This window comes from Miscanthus floridulus, chromosome 6 (genome assembly GCF_019320115.1).
Source record: "Miscanthus floridulus cultivar M001 chromosome 6, ASM1932011v1, whole genome shotgun sequence".
NCBI lineage: Eukaryota > Viridiplantae > Streptophyta > Magnoliopsida > Poales > Poaceae > Miscanthus > Miscanthus floridulus.
In genome coordinates, this window is record NC_089585.1 from 140,245,559 (window position 1) to 140,266,069 (window position 20,511).

The window sequence follows — 20,511 nt, forward strand, 5'->3', positions numbered from 1 at the left end:
CCGCTGCAGCGGTTGGACGTGACGTTGTGTCAGCGGGTGGAGCATAAATGTTCACATGATTAATGAGGAAAAGGTGGGCACATGGGCGGTAAAATTGGATTTAGATTAACTATGCTGGATCTGAGGGAAACTTCCCCGATTTCGTCGCCCGTCCGTTTCGCCTTCTCCCTACATAAATACGTGACGAGCCTCGCCCCTTCCCTCTTTACCTTGCCTGCATTAGCTTTTGTCGCCCTTGACCCATCGCCAGAGCGGAGAGCACTGGGAAGAAGAAGGGAGACGGGCATGGTAGAGAGAGAGGGAGAGAGAGAGACTCACCGCCGCAGGCGAATTCTCCACCGCACTCATGGCCGGCAATGTTGTTGTCATCAAGGCAGACCCTTGGGGCCCGTCTAACATATCCGTGGAGATGCTCCAGTCACTCGTCGACGATGGTCTTCTCTGTCCGGTTACCGACTCCAACAGGGCGGAGTGGATTGCTCCATTAGGTGAGCCGGAGCCGAGGCCCCACGACGGCTACATCGTGAGCTTCGTGTCTTTTCACGAGTGCGGCCTCGGCCTTCCGGTGGACCAGTTCATGTGGGCGCTCCCGCACTACTACGACGTGGAGCACCACAACTTCAACCCTAATTCCATCACGCAGGTGGCCATCTTCATCGCTGTCTATGAGGGGTATCTAGGGATTGCTCCCCATTGGGAGCTGTGGCTCGACCTCTTCCAGGCAGGGCACACCACCAAGCCAACGGGTACGTCAGGCACGAGGAAGGCGGTGAGGGCCGGTGGCTGCACTCTCCAAGTGCGCTAGGACCGTCAGCACCTTTACATCCTGGCCTAGCTCACGTCAACCAATCACCACTGGTACACTAGTTGGTTCTACCTTCGCAATGACGACAGTGGACTCCCCCCCCCTACACCGGGCGAATCATGGAGAGCTGTCCAGAGAAGTGGAAGTATGGCGTCCCGAGGGAAGATCAGCCCAAGCTGCAGCCGCTCCTGGAGGGGCTAGAGAGGCTGCAGGGCCATGGCCTTACTACGGCTATGGTCGTGGCCACCTTCCATCACCGAAGGGTGCTGCCGCTGATGGCTTGGCGGCGGTGCCTATTTAAGATGAGGCTGGATGAGCCGGTCGAGGGCATCCGGATGTCTACCTCCGCCCTCTCCGACGAGGAAATTCTTCGTTGGGTGAGGGATATAGTGGAGGCAAAGCTGAGGAGCAGTGGCCTAACCCCCTTCGCGATGCACTCATCGTGGGGGTTCCTCTCGCTGGTAAGTCATGCGCCGCTGCGGCCCCTGAGGCCTCCCCATTTCTCACCGTTTCTTGTTTTCTTATCCGTGTTCACCGTTCCTGTAGGGGATGAGGGATGTGCGAGACTCCCCACCGCCTGTTCCCGAGGACGCATGGCGGCGGGCGGCCAACCAGGCACACGCCGAGGTGCAGAAGAGGTGGAAGGATGACGAGGTGGTGAAGCGTACGAGGAAGATCCTTGCGCGCGAGGAACTAGAGAAGCGCCGCCGGCAGCAGAGGTAGGACGGTCTTCCAGTGGAGGCGTCCCCGTCATCTTCACTATCGGAGGACTCTTCGGATGGGGATGACGAGAGTGAGAGGGGGCAGGGTCCCCTGGACCATCTCCCTAACATCGGGGAGACGGCGCTCGGGGCGTCGACGAGCGGCCCGGCGCTCCTAGGAGGAGGGGGAGGAGACGCCTCGGGGCCGGTGATCGCCCGCCCCAGGGCTGAGGCCGACACGCCCGAGGTGCGGGCGTTGGGAAAGTGCGCCATCAGCCCGGTGGGCTCGACGGTAGTTGTAACAGAACTGACCAAATCATAAGAACGTAAGTACAAAAACAATCACCAAAGTGATCAAATTCCTGTACTTAAGCTCCCATAATCCCGGTAGTCCGGAAATCACGAAGGATTTCAACCAACTTTCGACATACAAACCAAGACCATAGTGATTCAACACAACATATCATTCGTTACAACATTTCACAAGTAGCATTCGGATTACATCCCTCAGAGTCGAATAAAAATATTACAAACCAAGTTCAAATTTGCGGAAGCAACATAGTTTAGTACATAACTTCATAGTTTCAATTACATTGCCAGATCTGAGTCATGTCCCACAAAAGCATCATCAGGTACGAGAACTATGAGAGACCACACCCAACAGTCTAGTCTTCATCCCTAGCTGGGAGAAGGCAATACTTGTAGCAACCAAAGTAGAACTGGTCATCTGCAACAGGTGTGGGATAAACCCTGAGTACGAGAAGGTACTCCGCTAGACTTACCCGTATTGCCTTCAACAATATATATATGTAACAATAATACTTTAACTGCATTTCAGAAATTAGGAGGCTTAATATGCTCTGGGGCTTGCCTTTCACAAAGTTGCACGGACGGTGATCCGGGCACTCAACGGCGACCTCGTCTGGCACTTCTCCTGAAGGCTGCACCTCCTGAACTTCTGGTGTCGGCTGCTGTTGCTCGCTCGTTTCCTCGAATTCCAGCAGTGTTACTCCCTCTGGTACACCTATTGCACGCCGATGCATAAGATAAATACCATGGATGCATAAGGAATGACATGATGCTCATGATGAATGAATCACAGTAAGTGTTTATGAAAGCATCACTGGACACTCGTTTACCGAGTAAGAATAGTTCTATTCAAATCACTTTAAAACAGGTATCTGACTTAACTTGAAAAACAAGATCAACTTACCTAACTTGCACAACCTAAGATAAAGATGCTCATCTTCAGTTAAAGGCCTAACACCTAGGAACATTACCACAAGTTTAGGAAATATTTAAGGCATACTTAAATCAAAGTGAAGGTTTTACATGCAACGAGTGGTTCCTTAATTCAATCATAACCAGAGTTCTATAAATCCAAATGACTTGCATGAGGACATTTTGGAAAGATTATGAAATTCTCTACAAATCATTTGTAACATCAAAGCATGATTCTTACGTTAACCAAATCGAATTCTAGTAAACCTAGAATCTGTCCAGAAATAACAGGGTTACTAAATTAATTATTTAATGATGATGCAAAAGTATAATTGGACCAAACCAAGTTTACCAACATGTTTTGCATACTAGAGAAACATTAGAAAGTATAGTGCCAACTTCTAAATAAATTATTTAATATCCTTTTCAAATTTATTTAGTTAATTAGGTGATTAAAGCAATATATAGTAAAACTGTTCAGAAAAATCTACAAAAATTATAGTAGCTATCTCATGCTTCACATAGACTATCATAAAAATTTCAAAGCCATTTAACAAGCAGAACTTACTGTATCCAAAATAACAGGTGGCATGTCTATTTTTAGCATAATTAGGAAACCCAATTGAAAAGTGTCAAGCAACAGATTTCTCATTTTTCCTAGCATCATTCTAGCATAAGAACAGCACTCACCAAATTTTACCCTTACTGGATCTATAGAAAAATTATGAAAATTTACACAAGATCCATCCATGCAAATAAGAGAATTTTCTATCTCCTACATACAGTGTCCAAAATATATGAAAATTTAACTACAAGCTATTCATGACATGAGAAGTACACCATAAAAATTTCATGCCATTTGGAGCTACATAGAAAAAGATATAATTATCCCTAATTCCTCCATGATTAAAAGAGATAAATAGAAACTCCCATTTTCATTACAGAACATGGCATAAATCATATTTTTAATATAAACTAGACATTATCATGAACTCAGCAAAATTGGAACCACATCATTTGAAGCTACCAACTAGGAGATGCATATTTTTGAATCTATACACAAATCTATGAAAAGAATAAACCAAAAATAAATTTGAAACCCTACTCTACTGCTGGGCCGGCCCGGTCAGACTCGGCGGCCCACGCAACACGCGCTGGCATGGCCTAATGCGACGCGGCCCACGCTGGCTCCCGCCTCCGGCCCGACGACTGACGAGTGGACCCTACGCGACAGAGAGACAGACAGGGGAACGGAGGAAGACGACGGCGCAACACGTCGCCGGTGGCTCCTCCGGCGAGGTCAGCAGTGCTATGGCGGTCACCTCACCCGTGCACATCTAGTGGTGCCCTCAATTGAAGCTAGTGCTGTAGCTACAGGGGGTGACGACGATCATGGCGGCGCACGGCCACGGCAGGGCCGGCTCCGGCGAGACGACTGCGTCTCGGCCCTAACGGGTGACTCTACGAGCTTTGGTAGCGTTCACCGGACCTAGCGCAAGGGGTAGAAGAGATGGCAAGGCTGCAGTGGCAGTTGGCCACGTGGAGCACCAGCTCCGGCGAGGTCAGCCATGGCGGCGGTGGAAGAAACGATGAATTCGCCCTTACCAAGGCTCAAGTGGACCGACTGAACGGTGGAGGTGGTAGAGGGGATCACGGCGAGGCTAGGAGCAAGATGGCCGGCGTGTTTTTGCAGTGACGAGCGTGCACGACGACGGCGACGCTCGGTCAGAAATGGAGGGCGGCTGCGGCTCGGCGCTGCGCGCGGTGAAGGCGAGAGAGGGGCAAATGGAGCAGGCGAGTGCGTCGGGCAGGCGCTGGCCTTCTTCTGGAGTGCGGACACGCGACGTGGAGACTTCGGCTGAGCATGCATGCCACGCGGCGAGCAGCTCCTACGCCGTTCGGCCACGGCGAGCTCTGACCGTTTTCTGAAAATTGCGATTCAGTGTTCACGATGATGACTGACAGCGCGACTTCAACGTCTGAGTACGGCTAAACCGTTGATCCATTGCAAAAATAGTGTACATGAAAATTGTAGGTCTACCATCCATCTACAATTTCTTTTCAAGGACCATCATCTAATTCGCCATGGATCTGAAGTTACATCGAGCCAAATTGGGCTTGATCCAACTGAAAATGCAGTTATGACTTAGAATATTTTTCAGTGTTGAATCCACCATCAAGAATGACTTGTGGGCCATGTTTGAGGCTGTTCCACACATTTTCATGAGTTGATCATAAAACAACTTTTGTTCCTTGATAAATTAGCTACAATTTTGGTAAAGAGTGCACAGCCATGAAGAGTCTCTAAGTTGGTCTTTTGAATCAGTCAAACAGTGGCACTCTAAGGGTCAATTCAAGTTAAACCTCCACTTGAGGGCATTTTTGTCATTTTGATCTACATGAACAATGTTCCAACAATTACCCTAAGTGTAGTTAAGGTGTATTAGACCATAATCAACCACTTTACACAATTGTTATACCAACTTCTAATGATCACATGTGATAAAGCAAACAAAAACAACCAATTCACTCAAATGTTGCAATTTCATGTTTCACATGTTTCATGACCTTGTTGTTATTTTATACTTGTCATATTACTACCATGTTGCCATCTTTCAAGGTATAAGAAACTCATGTTGCATTCACATGTGGCACTACTACCATTCATAAGCAATCAAGTATGAAATAAACAGAATTTGCGAATGTTGCATATGTATGTTTCCGTGACAATGGCATGGTGACATGGATGATGCATATGTTTATGAAATGAAATGCACTTTTGTCGAAGCCAAACACCTAGGGTGTTACAGCAGTGGTGGAGTAGGTGGCGGTGGGGGCGACGCAACTGCCCCCGCAGAGGACCAAGGGGGTGCCGGGGTCCGTCGAGGATCGGCCGACGCCAGCGGATACAGAGGACGTGCCTCTACCGCCACCACCGCCTTCGTAGAGGAGGGTCATCATGCCGAAGCAGCTATAGCCCCGCTTGAGGTAAGCATATGTTCGGTAGAGTTGCAGTATTTTCTATTCGTTCTTCGGTCTCATGCTGACCCCGTAAGTATTTTGTCTTCAGCCGGAAGCGTCCTGCGGAGGTGCCCACCTTGGCACCACTTAAGGCGCTCAAGGTGAGCCCCAGCTCTACCACCCACTGGGTGGCAGAGGTGCAAGCCACCCTACAACGTGGCGCAGCATCGGTGAGGGCTGGCCCGAAGGAGCCGGTCGCCCAAGGAGGGGCTGCCGAGGCGACCCCGACACAGACGGGGGAGGGAGCGCCTCCGCCCCATGAGGCCAAGGCTCATGAGTCAGGTGGGGCCGAGGTGCCCTCAGTCACTGAGGTCACCGAGGTTGAGGCCCCTCGGGCCTTTGACGCCGAGACGATGGAGGCCGAGGCGCCTAGGACCGCCGAGGCCGCAGCGGCGGGGGCCAGAGCCCCTAGGACCACCGAGGTCGTGCTGGCAGAGGCCGGAGCCCCTGGGACCACCGAGGCTAACGTGATCACTGTGAAGCCATAGGCCCAGGAAGTGGAGATGAAGGCGGTGGAGGCCTCAGTGGCACCCCTGGTCCAAGGCCTACCGCTACTGTGGGAGAGCGCCCGGGAGGTAGAGGTCTATCCGATCTCCTCCGATGATACTTCCTGGGCGTAGGAGGTGGCCGACGCCGAGGTGGCCTGCACCGTGGAACAGCCGGCTTCGACCCAAGGCAAGGGAAGCTCGGCCCTTGTACGGGTACGACCCAAGCCCCGCAGGTGGGATCACCCACGTGTCCTGTGGTAGGGCTGGGACGACCCTAAGGGGGAGCCCCTATTCGCCCTCGAGGATGCAGCCGAGGGAGGGCGCTGGGCCACCTTCAAGCAATACCGCCAGCTGGCAGAACAGTCGCTACGGACGGCGCTGTCCGTGGTGGCCGACAATCTGCCCGAGGTCACCCAGGTTCGTGCCTTCCTTTATAGTGTGGTGTCATCTTTTTCTGAGTTTTCTTACAGTGCATGACCGCTATTCCGCTTATCTAGGAGCTTGAGACCCGGTCTCTCGGGAAGTCGGTCTTTCTTCGGCAGGAGAGGGACGTCTGGGACCAGCTCTAGCAGTAGAAGGGCCTGCTTACCAGCGCCAAGGAGCTTCTGTCGGCACGAAGCGCGGAGGTGGAGGACCTCTGCCTTCATTGTGCCGATGTGAAGGCTGAGGCGGCCACGGCTCAGGAGCAGGTCGCCCCTTTGGTGGCGCGGGTCAAGGAGTTGGAGGAGGAGCTGGCCCGGGTGGCTAGCGATCAGGACGCCTTCAGGTCTCGGGCTGGAGAAGCCATGGCCTCTGTCAAGGCCCTTGCTGGATAGCTGGGGACGGAGCAAGGTGCGCACCAGCTGACAAAAGGTGCCTTGGATGAGGCCCTTAAGGCAGCTGAGGCTTCCCGGACCGAGGCTGTGGTCTAGAGGGGAAAAGCCGAGGGTGAGTCTTATTCCCCTTGTTTTATGTGTTCTTCTTGTGTTTGGCCCCTAACTCCTTGGTGTGATATAGAGCTGGAGGGAGAGGCTTCCAGGGCAGCCGAGGCCTCCCGGGTTGAGGTCCAGCGCCTGAAGGAGAAGGCCGAGGCATCTCGGGTCGAGGCCCAGTGCTGGAGAGAGAAAGCCGAGGCCTCTCGGGTCGAGGCCCGACGCTGGGAGCAGAAGGCCAAGGGTGAGTCCTATAGGCTTCCATCCCTATTTGGCTTATTTTCCTTTGTGCTCAACCCCATTCTATTTCCTTTGGCACAGAGTTGGAGACGGAGGTCACCCGGGCAGCCGAGGCCTCTATCGCCGTGCAGGCGGTGCTTGAGACCAAGATCGGGAAGCATGACGTGCTGAAGAGTGCCACCCATACCACCTGTGAGGCCCTGGAGGTCAAGGGGGTCTAGTCAGGAAGCTCCCTCAGGAGCCACCTAATTGCGTTGAGTGGCCAAGTGCGCGAGTGACTCCGAGGGGCGCTGCATATGGGTGTTAAGCGCGCCCTGGCCGTCATCGCCTCGCACTACATCGGCATCGACCTCAAGGCCATTAGCGATGGCTACGTCCTGCCTGATGATGACAGAGAGGCCGACGAGGAGGTATTGAAGCTGATGGAGGCGGCGGTGGACCCCAACACGGCGTTGGCCAAGCTGTTCGAAGAGGAGGTGGTCCCTCCTACGCCGTCCGCCGATGCTGGAGACCTTGAAGCTTGACCTAGGCCCAAGAGGCCGTGTAATTAGATTAGGGATTATGTTACCCTATCATAACGCTGATGGCCATCGAGGCCTTTTTAAAGTAATCGTGCGTCTACGCTTTTTTAATCGTTTTTCATTGTATTTCCGAGCCTCTGCCCTCTGTCTCGTTTCTGAACAAGTTTCTTGCAAAAAACTTCCTCAAAGCGCAAGCTGCCCCTCGGGCAAAAGGCGGTGAGGGAGTGCCGTAGCTCGAAGGCGTAGGCCATCTCGTGACTCAGCCGGCCTTCTGGCCTTGAGACAGTCTTTTGGTCCTTAGGTTTTTTCACAATCGACTTGTCAGAGTACGCTAGAGAGGTTGGCATGGGAATTTTTTCGAAAAACGACTAAAAATGGTGCATGGGACTTAGTGGGGCCTCGAGCGAGCTAGCCTCGAGCTAGCCTTGAGCGAGGTAGCCTCGAGCGAGGCCGAGAATCGGCGTCTCATCCAAGGCTATACGCGCGGGGCCTCGGGCAAGACAGAGAATTGGTTCCTCGGCCGAGGCCCTTCGAGCAAGGCCTCGAGCGAGTCGGAAAACTGGTAGGCCGTCTGAGGCCTCTCGTGCGAGGACTTTGGCAAGGCGGAGAGTCGGTGGCTTTGGACACGGCTGGGGTTCGGCCAATAGTTGTCCCTCGACTTTGACTTTGATAGGGTCTAAGCGATCTTTTCGATTATTGCTTAGGGAACCCCTTCTCGTGGTACCCGACACGGAGGCAGCGGCCTCAACATCCTCTACGCCAACACCCTGGAGCTCCTAGAGCTCGACCAGTCGCAGCTCCAGGGTGATGCCGCACCTTTCCACGCATCATGTCGTGGAAACGCATGCGACCCCTCGGGCGCATCGACTTGCCTGTTTGCTTTGGTACTCCCTCCAACTACCGCAAGGAGGTCCTCACCTTCGAAGTGGTTGGGTTCAAAGGGACCTACCATGCCATCCTGGGGCGGCCGTGCTATGCCAAGTTCATGGCGATCCCCAACTACACCTACCTCAAGCTCAAGATGCCGGGTCCCAATGGCGTCATCACGGTCGAGTCCACGTATGAGCATGCATACGACTGCGATGTCAAATGCATCGAGTACGCCGAGTCTCTCATGAAAGTCGAGACCCTCATCGTTAACCTCGACCGGCTTGGTGATGAGGCGCCTGACTCCAAGCATCATACCAGGACTTTCGAGCCCACGAAAGCCGTCAAGCTCATCTCGGTCGACCCCACTGGCTCCAACGACCAGGCGCTGAGGATCAGCGCCACCCTCGACAGCAAATAGGAAGTCGTGCTCATCGACTTTCTCCGCGTGAATGCCGATATGTTCGTGTGGAGTCCCTCGGACATGCTGGGCATACCGAGGGAGGTCACCGAGCATGCCTTGGATATCCAAGCCGGCTCCAGACCGGTGAAGCAGCGCCTGCACTGATTCGATGAGGAAAAGCGCAAAGCCATCGGTGAGGAGGTGTAGAAGCTTTTGGCGGCCAGATTCATCAAGGAAGTGTCCCATCCGGAGTGGTTAGCTAATCCTGTATTAGTTAAAAAGAAAAATGGGAAGTGGAGAATGTGTGTGGACTACACTGGTCTAAATAAAAGCATGTCCAAAAGTCCCTTTCCCATTACCTTGAATCGACCAAATCGTTGACTCCACTGCAGGATGCGAAACCCTGTCCTTCCTTGATGCGTATTCCGGTTATCATCAAATCAAGATGAAAGAGTCCGACCAGCTCGCGACTTCTTTCATCACACCATTTGGCATGTACTGCTATGTGACTATGCCATTCAGCCTTAGAAATGCAGGGCCACATACCAGCGGTGCAAGACCCAAATCTTTGGCGAACACATCGGGCGGACCGTCGAGGCCTACGTGGACGACATCGTGGTCAAGTCCAGGAAGGCCAGTAATCTCGTCGATGACCTAGAAATAGCCTTCAGATGCCTTAGAGAGAAGGGCATCAAGCTCAACCCCGAGAAGTGTGTCTTCAGGGTGCCCCAAGGCATGCTCTTGGGGTTCAAAGTCTCGGAACGCAGCATCGAGGCCAACCCAGAGAAGGTCTCGGCCGTGACCAACATGGGACCAATCCGAGACCTCAAGGGAGTATAGAGGGTCATGGGATGCCTTGCGGCCCTGAGCCACTTCATCTCGCGCCTTGGCAAAAAAGGCTTGCCTCTGTACTGCCTCTTGAGGAAATCTGAACACTTTTCTTGGACCCCCGAGGCCGAAGAAGCCCTCGTCAAGCTCAAGGCACTGCTCACCAATCCTCCCATCCTGATACCGCTAGCCAAAGGTGAAGCCCTCTTACTCTACGTCACCACAACGACCTAAGTGGTCAGCGCGGCCATGGTAGTCGAGAGGCAGGAAGAGGGGCATGCCCTACCCGTCCAATGACCTATTTACTTCATCAGCGAAGTGCTCTCCGAGACTAAGACACGCTACCCCCACATCTAGAAACTGATCTACGCCGTAGTCTTGGCTCGACGCAAGCTGCGTCACTACTTCGAGTCCCACCCGGTGACCGTGGTGTCATCTTTCCCCTTGGGAGAGATAATCCATAACCAGGAGGCCTCGGGTAGGATAGCCAAGTGGACCGTCGAACTCTTGGGGGAAACCCTGTCTTTCGCGCCTCGGAAAGCAATCAAATCTCAGGTCTTAGCTGATTTCGTGGCTGAGTGGACCGACACACAACTGCCACCTGCTCAAGTCCAGGCGGAATACTGGACCATGTACTTCGACGGGTCCCTAATGAAGATCGGGGCGGGCGCGGGTCTACTCTTCATCTCACCCCTTAGAGTGCACATGCGCTACATGATTCGGCTCCACTTTGCCGCCTCCAACAACGCAGCCGAGTACGAAGCCCTCATCAACGGCTTGCAGATCGCCATCGAACTTGGAGTACGGCGTCTCGACGTATGGGGCGATTCGCAGCTCGTTGTCGATCAAGTTATGAAGGAGTCAAACTGTCATGACCCCAAAATGGAGGCGTACTGCAAACTGGTACGTCGTCTTGAGGACAAGTTCGACGGACTCGAGCTCAACCATGTCGCGCATAAATTCAATAAGGCCGCGGATGAACTGGCAAAGATGGTGTCGGCACGGGCCTCGGTCCCTCCGAACGTCTTCGCCAGAGACCTCCACAAGCCTTCTATCGACTACGCCTCGGTAGCAGAAGAGGGCCCACCGGTCGAGCCCACCACAGGGCTCGAGGCCCCCTCTATCGCTGAGACTCCTTTGGCCAAGCCCGAGGTCATGGAAGTCAACACGGAGCCTCTCGAGGCCAACCAGGGCACAGACTGGCAAGTCCCGTTCCTTGATTGCCTTGTCCGAGGAGAGCTTCCCGTAGATAGGACCGAAGCCCGATGGCTTGCTCGCTGAGCCAAGACTTATGTCCTAAGCAACGGTGAGTTGTACAGGCGAAGCCCATTTGGCATCCTCCAATGATGCATCACCACCGAGGCAGGTCGGGCCCTACTTTGGGACTTGCACGCGGGAGCCTACGGGCACCATGTAGCGCCTCGGACGCTCGTTGGAAACGCTTTTCGCCAAGGGTTCTACTGGCCAACAGCTGTTGCTAACGCCACTAAGCTCATACACTCCTACGAGAGATGCCAGTACTATGCACAACAGACGCATCTCCTAGCCCAAGCCCTCCAAACCATCCCCATCACATGGTTGTTTACCGTGTGGGGGCTCGACAAGGTTGGGCCTCTGCAGAAGGCCCCCAGGGGCTTCACCCATCTGCTGGTAGCAATCGATAAGTTCTCCAAGTGGATCGAGGCTCGTCCAATCAATCGAATCAAGTCCGAGCAAGCGGTGCTGTTCTTCACTGATATCATCCACAAGTTTGGGGTTCCAAACACCATCATCACCGATAATGGGACACAATTCACCAGCCATAGGTTCCTGATGTTCTACAACGACCATCACATCCATGTGGCCTGGTCAGCCGTAGGACATCCTAGGACAAACAGCCAAGTAGAGCATGCCAATGGCATGATCCTACAAGGCCTTAAGCCAAGAATATACAACCGGTTGAAGAAATTTGGCAAGAAATGGCTTGCCGAACTTCCATCGGTCATCTAGAGCTTGAGGAACACCCCGAGCCAAGCCACGGGATTCACACCGTTCTTCCTGGTCTATGGAGCCAAGGTCGTCCTCCCCACTAACTTGGAATACGGTTCCCCAAGGCTACAGGCCTACAACGAGCAAAGTAACCGCACCACCTGCGAAGACGCCCTCGACCAACTAGAGGAAGCCCGAGACGTTGCGCTGCTACATTCGGCAAGTACCAGCAAGCCCTACAACGCTATCAAGCCCGACGCATTTGAAGCTGAGACCTAAAAGTGGGTGACCTGGTGCTGAGGCTAAGGTAGAGCAACAAGGGCCACCATAAGCTGACCCCACCATAGGAAGGACCGTACATCATCGCCCAAGTGATGAAGCCCGAGACCTACAAGCTAGCCAATGAGAAGGGAGAAATCCTCACCAACGCTTGGAACATAGAACAGCTACGTCGCTTTTATCCTTAAATTTCTAAGCATTGTATACATTGTTTCTTGAAATACAATTAAGAAACATTCTTTAATTGTTCTAATCTTTCAAGAAACCCCCCGGGCCCATCAAGGGCCTTAGCGATACGATAACTCCATTAGGGAGACTTGGCTCCGCCTCTACCGAGGTGCCCACTATGAGGCTCGAAAAGACACGGCTCTGCCTCTGCAGAACCAAGCCTCCCTCGGGGGCTAGAAGGGGGGACTCCTCCCTAAGTCCCACGCACCATTTTTAGTCGTTTTTCGAAAAAAATTCTACGCCAAACTCTCTAGCGTGCTCTGACAAATCAATTGTAAAAAACCTAAGGACCGAAAGACTGTCTCAAGGCCAAAAGGCCAATCAAGTCACGAGACGGCCTACGCCTTCGGGCTACGGCACTCCCTCACCACCTTTTGCCCGAGGGGCAACTTAGGCTCCGAGGAAGTTTTTTGCAAGAAATATGTTCAGAGACGAGACAGAGGGCAGAGGCTCAGAAATACAATAAAAAACGATTAAGAAGCATAGACGCACGAGTACTTTAAAAGGCCTCGACGGCCACCAGCGTTATGATATGGTTACGTAATCCCTAATTTATTTACATGGCCTCTTGGTCCCAGGTCAAGGCTCAGGGTCTCCAGCATTGGCAGACGGCATGGGAGGGACCACCTCCTCTTTGAACAGCTTGGCCAGCGCTGTGCTGGGGCCCTCAACCACCTCCATCAGCTTCGCGACCACCTCATCGGCCTCCTCATCATCCTTGGCCAGGACGTAGCCATCGTTGACGGCCTCGAGGTCGACGCCAATGTAGTGTGAGGCGATGATAGCCAGGGCGCGCTTGATGCCCGTGTGCAGAGCCCCTCGGAGTCGCTCATGCACTTGGCCGCTCAACGCGATCAAGCGGCTCCTAAGGGAGCTGCCCAATTGGACCCCCTCAACCTCCAGGGCATCGTAGGCGGTACGGGTGGCGCTCCGCAGCGTGTTGTGCCCCTCGATCTTGGCCTCGAGCACCACCTACACCGCGATGGAAGCCTCAGCTGCCCGGGAAGCCTCCTTCTCCAACCCTATGCTGAGACAAGCAGGATGGGGTTAGGCACGAAAGAAGATAAGCCAAACAGGGGCAAAGGACTATAGGACTCACCCTCGGCTTTCTCTTTCCAGCGCTGGGCCTTGACCCGAGGGGCCTCGGCTTTCTCCTTCCAGCCCTGGACCATGACCCGAGAAGCCTCGGCCGCCCTAGAAGCCTCTTTCTCTAGCTCTGCATCACACCAGGGAGTTAGGGGTCGAACACAAGAAAAACAAACAAAACAAGGGGAACAGGACTCACCCTCGACCTTTCCCTTCTAGACCACAGCCTCGGTCTGAGAGGCCTCGGCCACCTTGAGGGCCTCTGCCAGGGCATCTTTCGTCAGCCTGTGTGCACCCTGCTTTGACCCCAGCTACCCAGTGAGGGCCTTGGCAGAGGCCGTCGCTTCTTCAGCCCGGGACCTGAAGGTGTCCCGATCGCCGGCCACGTGGGTCAGCTCCTCCTCTAGCTCCTTGACCCACGCCGCCAAAGGGGCGACCTGCTCCTAAGCCATGGCCGCCTCGGCCTTCATATCGGCACAGTGAAGGTGGAGGTCCTCCACCTCCGCGCTCTGTGCCGACAGAAGCTTGTTAGCATCGGCGAGCAAGCCCTTCTGCCGTTGGAGCTGGTCCTAGATGTCCCTCTCCCATTGGAGGAACAATGACTTCCTGAGGGACCGGGTCTTGAGCTCCGAGATAGGCAGATCAGGGGTCATGCACTACGAAAAAACTTAGAAAAAGATGACTCCGCACGAGAAAAGAAGACGCATACCTAAGCAACGCCAGGCAGATCGTTAGCCACGATGGATAGTGCTATCCACAGCGACCGCTCCGCCAGCTGGTGGTATTGCTCGAAGGTGTCCCAACACCCCCTCAACCGCGTCCTCAAGGGCAAACAGAGGCTTCCCCTTAGGGTCATCCCGGCTCTGCCATAAGACACATGGGTGATCCCATCCGCGGGGCTCGGGTTGTACCCGCACGAGGGTCGAGCTTCCCTCGCCAGAGGTCGGAGCAGGCTGCTCCACGGCGCTGCCTGCCTCGGCATCCGCCACCCCCTTCTCCCGAGAAGTTTTGTCAGAGAAGATCGAATGGACCTCCACTTCCTGGGCGCTCTCCTGCGACGGCGGCGGGCCTTGGACTAGGGGCAGTATTGAAGCTTGCCCTGCCTCCATCTCCACTTCCTGGGCCGCTGGCTTCGCCGTGCTCACGCCGGCCTCCGTCGCCCCGGCCTCAGTTGTCCCGAGGGTTTCGGCCTCCGCCACCATGGCCTTAGTGGTCCTAGGCACCCCGGCCTCCGCCGCCTCGGCCTTGGTGGCCTTGGTGACTGAAGGCGCCTCCACTCTAGCCAACTCGCGGGCCTCGGCCTCGTGGGGCGTAGGCTCCTCCTCCTTTGCTTGCTCTATGGCCGCCTCAACCACCTCTCCTTGGGCGCCCGGCTCCTTCGGGTTGGCCCTGGCCAAGGCCATGCCACGCTGTATGGTGGTTTGCGCCTCCGTCACCCATTGGGCGGTGGAGCCGGCGCTCACCTTGAGCGCCTTACGTGGCGCCAGGGCGGGCACTTCCACATGATGCTTTCGGCTGAAGGTACAGATTCATAAGGTTAGCATGCGGCCAAGGGATGAGCGGGAGGTACTGCAACTCCACCGACAAAACACTTACCTCGAGCGGGGATGCAACCGCTTCAACACTGTGACCCTCCTCTGTAATGGCGGTGGCGGCGGTGGTGGCACAACCTCTGTATCCACCGGTGCCGTCCGGTCCTCGCTGGACCCCGGCGCCCCCTTGACCCTCTACGGGGGCAGTTGTGTTGCCCCCACCGCCGCCCGCTCCACCTCTGCCGCCGAGACCACCGGGCTGACGGCGCGCTTCCCTAACGCCCTTGCCTCGGGCGTGTCGGCCTCGGCCTCGGGGTGGGTGGTCACCGACCCTGAGGTATCCCCTCCTCCTCCTCTTGGAAGCACCGGGCTACTCGCTGACTCCCCAAGCGCTCTCCCCCTGACGTCAGGGAGGTGGTCCAGGGGACCCCACCCCATCTCGCTCTCGTCATCTCCGCCCGAAGAATCCATCGATAGTGACAGCGACGGAGACGCCTCCACCGAGAGACCATCCTGCCTCTGCTGCTGGTGGCGCTTCTCTAGCTCCTCGTGCTCGAGGATCTTCCTCTTGCGCTTTGCCTCCTCGGCGTCCTTCTGCTTCTTCTACGCCTCGATGTGCGCCTGGTTCATCGCCCGCCGCCCTGCGTCCTTGGGGACGGGTGGCGGGGAGGCTCGCACATCTCTCAACCCCTATAGGAATGACAAACACAAATAAGGGAATGAGAAACGGTGAGGAACGAGGAGGCCTCGGGGGCCGCAGCGGCATGTGACTTACCAAAGAGAGGTACCCCCACGATGGGCGCATCACGAACGGGGTCAGACCACCGATCTTCAGCCGCCCCTCCACTGTCTCCCTCACCCGACATAGAATCTCCTCGTCGGAGAGGGTGAAGGCAGACATCCGGATGCCCTCAATCGGCTCACCTGGTGTCATCTCGAACAGGCGCCGCCACTGAGCCATCAGCGGCAGCACCCTCCGGCGGTGGAAGGTAGCCACAACCACAGCCGCCATAAGGCTGCGGTTCCACAGCCTCTCCAGCCCCTCCAAGAGCGGCTGCAGCTTGGGCTGGTCGGCCAACGCGATGTCGTACCTCCACTTCTCCGGATAGTTCTCCATGATCCACCCGGTGTAGGGGGGAAGTCCATCATCATCATTGTGGAGGTAGAACCTACTGGTGTACCAACAGCGATTGGTTGACGCGAGCTGGGCCAGGATGTAAAGGTGCTGCCGGTCTTGGCGCACCTGGAGAGTACAGCCGCTAGCCCTCATCGCCTTCCTCGTACCCGTTGTGCCCGTCGGCTTGGTGGTATGCCCTGCCCGGAAGAGATGGAGCCACAGCTCCCAATGGGGAGCAATACCCAAGTATCCTTCACAGACGACGACGAAGATGGCCGCCTGCGTGATGGAGTTGGGGTTGAAGTTGTGAAGCTCCACGCTGTAGTAATACAGGGGCACCCGCATGAACCGGTCCGCCGGGAGGCCGAGACCATGCCCGTGTAAGGACACAAAGCTCACGATGTACCCATCATGTGGTCTCGGCTCTGGCTCGCCCAACGGAGCAATCCACTCCGGCCTGTTGGGGTCGGTAACTGGGCGGAGAAGGCCATCGTCGACGAACGACTACAGTGTCTCCATGAACACGTCAGACGGACCCCAAGGATCCACCGGGAGGATGACAGGGCCGTCGGCCATTGCATGGTGGAGAATGCGGCTACGGCGGTAAATCTCTCTCTCTCTCTTCCTCTCTCCCTCGCCCTTCTCCCTTCTTCTCCCTGGTGCTCTCTATTCCTAGCAACGGCTCGAGGGCAACAAAGGCGAATGTAGGCAAAGTAAGGAGGAGGGGCGAGGCTCGTTATGTATTTATGCAGGAAGGGGACGAAGCGGGCGGGTGACGAAATTGGGGAAGTTTCCCTCAAATCTGATATAGTTAATCCAGATCCGATTTTATCGCCCACGTACCCACCTTTTCCTTATTAATCGCGTGAACAGTTATGTCCCATCCGCTGACACAGCGTCGCGTCCGACCACTGCAGCAGCAGCGCGCCATTTTGCCTCCCCGAGAAAGCCACCTCAAAAGGCGCACCTGCTGTTGTTAGCCGATGGGGGGGATATCCCCCACTCGATTCCTTTCAGACAAAGGAACTGGGCACCGAGCCCGTTACGATCTAGGGGTTCAAAGGCTGGGCCCCAAAGGTTTCGACAGCCACCCCAGGGCAATAGAGTCAGGGACAACTATGGGTGAGCCTATACATGGCCGAGGCCCAAGCAAGTGAACGCTCGGGATGCCCTAAGTCATGTCCAAGACCGGCAGGGAAGTCTCCAAATGGGATCCCACTGTAGGGAGGCATCAAGCCCCTAGGGCCAATCGAACGGCCCTAGGACCCACTAGAGAAGCCCTCTGGTACTTTTAGAGTGCGTCTATGGACTGCTAGCTGACCCCTATCGAATGGGGCATGGGCCTCCACTTGGACTTACCCGATAATAGCTCACCGGAAGTGTCATCGCTCGCGCCCACCGAGGGTAGCCTGGCATATTCCACCCCTCCTTCCGAACAAAAAGGATGCGCGAGGGTCACACAAAAAGCTAGGGGAACTCCTGATCGCCCTCTCGCTCTGTGTAGAGGCTCGGGGGCTCTTCCTGCAATCTTACTGAGACCCAGCGACCTAGGCTCGCACCCGAGGGCTCAACAAACAACCTCTCCTTCCGAACAAAAATGATGCGCGAGGGTCGCACAAAAAGCCAGGGGAACTCCTAACCGCCCTCTCGCTCCATGCAGAGGCTAGGGGGCTCTTCCTGCAACCTTGCCGAGACCCAATGACCCAGGCTCGCACCCGAGGGCTCGGCAAACAACCCCTCCTTCCGAACGAAAAGGATGCGCGAGGGTCACACAAAAAGCCAGGGGAACTCCTGACCACCCTCTCACTCCATGCAGAGGCTAAGGGCTCTTCCTACAACCTTGCCGAGACCCAGCGACCCAAGCTCGCACTCGAGGGCTCGGCAAACATCCCCTCCGTCCGAACAAAAAGGACGTGCAAGGGTCACATGAAAAGCCAAGGGAACCCCTGATCGCCCTCTCAGAGGCTCAGGGGCTCTTCCTGCAACCAGGTCAAAGACAAGCAACCCGAACTCACAGGAAAAACGCAATAAAGGGCACCGAGCCCATTATGGTCTAGGGGTTCGAAGGCTGGGCCCCCGAGGGTTTCGACAGCCGCCCTAGGGTAACAGAGTCAGGGACAACTATGGGCGAGCCCGTACATGGCCGAGGCCTGAGCAAGCAAACGCTCGGGATGCCCTAAGTCATGTCTGAGACCGGCAGGGAAGTCTTCGAATAGGATCCCACCGTAGGGAGGCATCAAGCCCCCGGGGCCAATCAAACAGCCCTAGGACCCACTAGAGAAGCCTTCTGGTACTTTTGGAGTGCGTCTATGGACCGCTAGCCGACCCCTATCGAATGGGGCATGGGCCTCCACTCGGACTTACTCGATAACAGCTCACTAGAGGTGTCACTGCTCGCGCCCATCGAGGGTAGCATGGCATCCTCCACCCCTCCTTCTGAACGAAAAGGATGTGTGAGGGCCGCACAAAGAAGACAGGGAAACTCCTGATCGACCTCTTGCTCCACGCAGAGGCTCGGGGGCTCTTCCTGCGACCAAGCCGAGGCTCAGCGACCTGAACTCGCACTCATGGGCTCGGCAAACACAATAAAACCCCTCGCGTGACATAAGAAAAGCCCATGGAGGAATAAATCCACTCCTCCAGGGCCTCGGGGCTACACCCAGTGGGTGCGCTCGCGCGCACCCACCGAGGCCTCGAGTATGAAACACTATCCCGCTAGGAGCTGTCGCGAGTCGAGTCTCGTCAAAACCTCAGGAAGAGCACTCACACCCTCCCTGAGGCTCGGGGGCTACTATCGGGTACCATAAAAAGGGGTCCCCTAAGCAAAAACTAAAAAAATCACTTAGACCCTGTCAAAATCAAAGCCAAGAGACAACTATTGGCTAACCACCGGCCTTGTCCGAGGCCACCGACTCTCCGCCTCGATCGAGGCCTCACATGAGAGGCCTCGGACGGCCTACCGAATCTCCGCCTCGGTCGAGGCCTCACACGAAAGGCCTTGGACGGTCTACCAATTTTCCGCCTCGCTCGAGGTCTCGCACGAAAGGCCTCGGACGGGGAACTGATTCTCCGTCTCGCTTGAGGCCCCACGCGAAAAGCCTCGGACAAGATGCTGATTCTCCGTCTCGCTCAAGGCCGGCTCGGTAATAACCCCGTCGCCTCTGCCTCGACCGATCTCCCTGACAGAGCGTCGTGTCTAATTAATGTGACCAACCACTCCCATGACATCAGCCGGACAACGGCTCGACACTATAGAGCGGCCAATGGGACGGGAAGTCGTATCAACACCATATCGTCCGGGATAGGACAGGGCAGGGGTTACCGGCCGCTGTGCTCGGTACTGTGCCCACGACCGGTGCCCGAACTATACTGTGCTACCTAACCCCTGCTCTAGGAACAACATGGCATGGGGGGTCAAGTCCAGGTCACTATAGCCTCAGAATCAGTGTACAGGACCAACTGCTCCCTCCAAGCCTCGGTAATCCACTTTAGGGTCTCGGCAACCTCGGGATTCGCGCCCGCCGAGCCCCCCACAATGGCTCAGCCTCAGCACCAACTGAGCCTCGGCTCTTTATGTGGTCAACACACAGCGACCGACACGTCGCCCGCCATGCCCTACGTCAGGCTATCACTGGAGCTCCCACGTCGCACAGGATCGGGTGTGACCGGTGCGTCGCCCCAGTGCATCAAGAATGAGGACCGCTCCGTTGACCATACCACCACAGTGACAAGCTACAGGGCTTGGACATGTCGCCTCTGTTCGCACGATGCTACGTAGCGACCTCATGTATCACCCCTGTCCCCCCTTCAACTATAAAAGGGGAGAGACCAAGGCCGTTTCTAGGGACGAGCACACGACACGAACAGGCACAAACGCGGACAGACAAACTCACTCACACACAAGCGACACTCTGTAACACGCTCACTTCCCCGTTGCCTGAGATCAACATCTCAAGCAACTCACACCGCTCCACGCAGAGACCTAGGATTCGCTCCCTCTCTCGCCCTACTTGTAACCCCCTACTACAAGCACTTCGGTGCAAGGAATACAAGATCGATCTCTCAGACTAGACGTAGGGCACCTATTACCTGAACCAGTATAAACCTTGTGTCTCTTTGCATCACCATCCAGGATTAGGGGCACGCAGTACATTTTCACTAGTTGGTTGAGGGCCCGCCGGTCCAAAACACCGACATAAGCTGAGTCAACATTCAGTCAAAATTTCGTATGGTATTAAACCATACAACGCTTAAAGTTACATACCATAGAGTTTTATTAGATTTATTAAATATTA

The 20,511-nt window shown here is 55.3% G+C and overlaps 1 protein-coding gene across 1 annotated transcript; it reads right to left on the minus strand.

Moving 5' to 3' along the window:
- Nucleotides 1-13,060: 13,060 nt before the first annotated feature.
- Nucleotides 13,061-14,970, minus strand: LOC136461373 (uncharacterized). The gene is made up of 2 exons (XM_066460693.1): nucleotides 14,479-14,970; nucleotides 13,061-13,453 (listed from the first exon to the last, which is right to left on the minus strand). The coding sequence occupies exons 1-2, from the start codon at nucleotides 14,968-14,970 to the stop codon at nucleotides 13,061-13,063; spliced, it is 885 nt and encodes a 294-aa protein (XP_066316790.1).
- Between the last annotated feature and the right edge of the window lie 5,541 nt (nucleotides 14,971-20,511).

Bases quoted from the DNA above. Each gene is read 5' to 3' on its own strand.
- LOC136461373 (XM_066460693.1), bottom strand. From the start codon at position 14,970: ATGGCCTTGGCCAGGGCCAACCCGAAGGAGCCGGGCGCCCAAGGAGAG. The intron at 13,454-14,478 runs GTACAACCCGAG...ATCGCGGTGTAG, and splicing joins GAAGCTCGACCCTCGTGCGG to GTGGTGCTCGAGGCCAAGAT.